The sequence below is a fragment of the Sylvia atricapilla genome, unplaced genomic scaffold (genome assembly GCF_009819655.1).
Source record: "Sylvia atricapilla isolate bSylAtr1 unplaced genomic scaffold, bSylAtr1.pri scaffold_96_arrow_ctg1, whole genome shotgun sequence".
Taxonomy (NCBI): domain Eukaryota; kingdom Metazoa; phylum Chordata; class Aves; order Passeriformes; family Sylviidae; genus Sylvia; species Sylvia atricapilla.
In genome coordinates, this window is record NW_027077177.1 from 59489 (window position 1) to 64424 (window position 4936).

Consider the following 4936-nt stretch of genomic DNA (forward strand, 5'->3'; position numbering starts at 1 on the left):
ACGGGCCCACCCCATTCCCCTGACAATGCATCTTTGGCACACCCATCCCATGACACCAAATTCCGTGAGCCCAGGTCCCCCTGGAACTCTTATCCCTGAGTCCCACAAGCCCTGGAGACCCCCATTCCCATGGCACCGCCATCCCCAATGACTCCCCCTCCTCTGGACCCCCATTCCCTAGAGATCCCATCCCTGGGACTCCCAATTCCCCAGGACACCCCTCCCTGGCTCCCCAAACCCCCTGAGCCCCCACTCCTGAGAACCCCCTGTCCCACCGTGTGCCACCCAGCCTTGCCCCCAGCCTGTCCCCACCCTGCCCAAAGCCTGTCCCCAGTTTGTGGCCACCCTGCCCCCAGCAAGGGCCACCTACGCATGAGGCTGAGACCTGACCTCGCTTCCTTCCCCTTCTGCCAAAGAGCCACCACCCAGGGGACCGGTGGCCACAGCAGCGAGTGACAGCCAGTCCACATGGCCGGGGACACGGGGATGGCCGGGAAGGTGGCACTGCTCCTGTGGGGTGAGTGCCCCGGGCACGGGCCTGACACCCCAGGGATGGGCCCTGGTGAGGCAGAGACTGGTGGGGAGGGGGCACAGGGGGGCTGTGGGGTCCCTGAGGTCCCCAAGGCCAGCAGAGCCAGTGCATGGGCCTGGAGCCCAGTGTGACCAGAGTCATGGGGTGGCTGTGGGGACAGGAACAGGGAACTGGGATGTGGGGACAGGAACAGGGGGATGGAGATGTGTGGACAGAGATGTTGCAAAAGGAACCTTGGGACTGTGGCAGCAGTGGGGACAGGGACAGGGGATCAGGGATTCAGGGACAAGTGACAGGGGACAAGAGCCAGGTACAATACAGCTGGGCAATGGGGACAGCTGCCATCGCAATTGGACAAAGGGCTCAGGTCCATGGGGATGTGGCTGTGGAGAAAGGTGCTGTGAGAATGGTGGAGGGAAACTGTGCAAACATGGGGTGTCCACAGTGTCCCCATGTCCTCCCTCAAGGCAGGATTTAGGTGTTTAGGCATCCTTATCATCAATACCTCCGTGCTACAGCAGTGTTCCTATTATATACAGTCTGGGGGCAGACACCACACCCTGTCCCGCAGGAGCTGCTGTCCCTGCAGGGCCACCCTCACCCAGCCCTGTCTCTTCTCCCTTCCAGCCCAGACCCTTGGCCTCGCTGGTGAGTCCTCAGGAGATGCCATGTCCCTCCCCCACTCACCCCAGCCCTGTGCTGGCCCTGGCAGGCTGGTGTCCCCTGTCACCTGCAGGTGCCCAGACCACCCAGCTCCTGGTGGAGCCCCCATGGAGGCCGGCGGTGCTGTGGGACCAGGTGACACTGACCTGCCAGGGCTCGGGGACTGCCAGTGTCACCACCCGGTACAAGGATGGGCAGCGCTGGTGGCTGAAGGGACCCGACAACTTCAGAGTCACCCAGAGTGGCCCCTACATGTGTGAAAGATCCGGCAGTGGACTCAGCCCCCCCGTGAGAGTCTTAAATGGTGAGAGGGGATCCTAAATTATCAGGGTGGCCCCTGATAGGTTTGGATGGGCTCCACTCATAGGGTTGGCTCACACCCCTCATTTGGCAAATGCCTGTCCCCTGCACTCGGGGACATTCCAGTGCATCCCAGTGGGATGGGAAACCCCTGGTGACACCTGTGACAAAGGGTCATGTTTGCTTTCTCTGGGATCCTCCTGCACAATGGAGACACCACCCAGATGTCCCCAGTGCCATGGGCACGCACCTTGGACCTGTCTCAACCCTCTCAGTGTGAAGGAACCCTCCTGTCCCACAGACCGGCTGGTGCTGCAGGTGCCAGCACGGACGCTGCTGGAGGGGGACACGGTGACACTGCGCTGCCGGCACTGGAAGGACATGTTGGTCAGCAGGGTGCGATTTTACCAGGACAAGAAGGATCTGGGAGGCTCCCTCAGCGGTCCCGAGCTGTCCCTGTCCCCTGTGCAGGTGCAACACAGTGGCCGCTATCACTGCGTGGCCTTGATGAGCTCTGGGTTGTCACTGTCAATACCAGTGACAGTGACAGTGCACGGTGAGCACCCCCACGGCTGGAACTCCAATGTCCTCAAACCCACAAAGCCTCTTCCCAGCACACTCAGAGTCACAGTCCTCACCTCCCCTCTCCTTCCCAGAGCTCTTCACGGCGCCAGTGCTGGAGGGTCCCCCCGAGCCCACCGAGGGGTCCCCCCTCAATCTCAGCTGCCTCAGCACCCCCAGCCCCCTGCGGCCCCCAGGCCCCCTCCTGTACCTGTTCTACCGGGATGGGCAGTTGGTGGGGGGCCCTCAGGGGTCCCCACAGCTCCTGGTGCCCACCGTGGGGGTCTCCCACTCGGGGAATTACAGCTGCCAGGTGCGCTCTGAGGGAGGGGCCGTGCAGAAGAGCAGCGCCCGGCTCCGTGTCACGGTGCACAGTGAGTGTGGGGATGGGCACGGGGAGCCCCCACTGCCCTCCCAGCTCTCCCAGCCTTGCTCAAGCCCCTGCATGCCACCCTGCCTTCCCTGCTCTCTGCCTGGGTCCTCCCAGCACCTTCCCTGGTGCCTGCATCCCTCACCCAGTTCTGTCACCCCTCCCTGGGTGCCCCTCTCCCTCTCTGGGGTCCCTCCCTTGTCCAAAGGTCCCACACTCCCTGTCTGGGTCCCCAAAACCTTCCGTGTGCTTCCCTTCAACCCTCTCCATTAGTCCCCTGGCTGAATCTCTCATGTTTCCCTGGGGTCCCTTCCAGCCCCTTCCAAGACTCTATCCTCTATCTAGGCCTCCTTCTCCCTCCCTGGGATCCACCCACCTCTCTCTGATCTTCCTCCTCCTTCAGTCCTTCCTTGTTCCCTGGTGTCCCCCACTCCTCCCATGTCCCCAGTCCCCCCTGTGTGCCTCGGCAGGGGTCCTGCTTTCAGGGGTGTCCCTGTGTGTGCAGCCCCCTGGGGGACAAGTGGCACTTGGTGACCGCTAGGTGCTGAGCTACACAGTGGCAGGATGAACATGTCGCCTGTCCTTCTCCTGGCACCCCTGGCACCAGGGGGTTTGGGGACACTGCTGATTAGGAAGCAGTTCCTTCCTGGAGCAGCAGCACAATGGGTACGAGGACAGCAGCCACACCAGTGCTAGGAGAGTGATGGGGATAACTTGGTCGAGAGCCCCCAATGAACGTCACTGTACCAGGGAGCAGGACCCTCGGGCTGGGGGTGATCCCACCCACAGCATCCCCAGTTCCACACATTCCCATTCCACCTCAACCCCCCCACACCATCCCCAACCCACCCCAGGTCACAGCCCCCACCACTGGGTGTCACAGCCCAGGGGAACTGGGACCATCTGGGTCTAGGTATCCCCACCCAGGAGATCCAGGCCATGGATCTCTAATGCCAGCTGTCACATGCCCCACTCCCCATCTGGTCACATTCACCCTCCTGAGTGTGAGCCTCCAAGGGATGTGAGACCCTTGGGATTGGGGTGATGTCCCTGTTGATATGCCTCATCAGACCCATCACGTCCCAGCCACGTCATTCCACACCCCCCACGAGGTGACGGCCATCACCACCCTTGGACACAGCAGCACTCATCCCATCCTCACCTCACCCTCATCCCATCCTCATCCCTCACCCCTCATCCATCACATGCCCTCATCCCATAGCACATGATGGCCCCCACCACCATGGGGTCACTGTCCTGGGTGAAGGAGACCCTGTCTCAGGGTGCCACCACAGAAACTCCTTCATTCTCCCACGCCGGGAGACAGCCCCTCCTGCCAGTCTCAACCCTGTCTCTGTCCCCACAGTGCCCGTGGCCAATGCCACCATCACCCCTGGTCCCCTGTCACACCAGGTGCACTCAGGTGACCCCGTGACCCTGTGCTGCTCAGTGCAGGTGGGCTCGGCCCCTGTAACCTTCACCTGGCTGCACAATGGGCAGGAGGTGGCTCACGGTCACACTGGGCACTCAGCCCTGAGCTGGCCCTGGAGGTGACCCCTGGATCACCCTGGGTCACAGATGGGGTTACATGGGGTCACCAGGGTGTTCAGGATTCCTGGGGTTCAGGGTGATCCTGATGTGTCCCCCTCTGTCCCCAGCAGTGGCTGGGAATGTCGGCAGGACCGTCCTGTTCCTGGTCCTGCTCCTGGCTGTCATCGGGGGATGTCACTGCTGGCACCGCACGGGTGGGTGACAATGTGGGGTGTGGGGGTCCTGGAGTGAGGGGAAGCCCCCAGAGTGGGGGCAGAGCTGGGACAGCACCCAGGGCCCCTGAGCTGGGGGAAACTGAGCCCCCAGTGACCTCGGCTGGGGGTCCTGGGGGATTTGAGGAGGATTTGGAGGGTCTTAGTTGTGCTCCGGACGCATCTCTGGGTGGGCTTTGAGAAACATTGAGGTGGCTCTGGGAGGTCCTCGAGGGTTTGGGCACATCCTCAAAGGTTGTGCAGGGATTTTTGTGGATTTTTCTGCCATCCTGGGGGAGATTTGGAGGTGCCCCTCCCTGCCAGGCTTGGGGTTCTGGGCCTCAGAGAGTGGGGACACAGTGGGTTGGGGTCACTGTCATGGCACAGGAGTTCTGGGGAATTCAGAGGTGCTTGCAGTGTCCAGGCAGAATCAGGGGTTCGATAGGAATTGGGATTTGGGGGTCTTATGGGTAGTTGGAGGTGCTGAGGTCCCAGGAAGGTTCAGGGGTCCCAGGGTCCCCACAGTCACCCCCTCCTCTTTTACTTGCAGCAGCCAGGAGGTCCCAGGACAGGTGAGTTGGGGGCTTCAGCCGGGATTTCTCTTTGCCCCTCCCCAGACACCCCTCAGACCCCCCTGATCCACACAGGACCCCCCCAGATGAGGGGGCAGTGCTGGACCCCCACGCCGTGGGCACTGAGAGGGCAGTGGGTGAGTACAGGGGGGGACAGGGACACGTCTCTCATGGATGGCACAGCCCAGCCATGTCC

The 4936-nt window shown here is 62.2% G+C and overlaps 1 protein-coding gene across 1 annotated transcript; it reads left to right on the top strand.

Moving 5' to 3' along the window:
- Nucleotides 1–392: 392 nt before the first annotated feature.
- On the top strand, nt 393–4321 carry LOC136375151 (Fc receptor-like A). The gene is given in 8 exon segments (XM_066340512.1): nt 393–517; nt 654–668; nt 1019–1059; nt 1061–1499; nt 1797–2051; nt 2152–2430; nt 3793–3939; nt 3977–4321. Coding segments are annotated over 8 exon segments (1428 nt in total). The 5' UTR covers nt 393–468; the 3' UTR covers nt 4180–4321.
- The last annotated feature ends 615 nt before the right edge of the window (nt 4322–4936 follow it).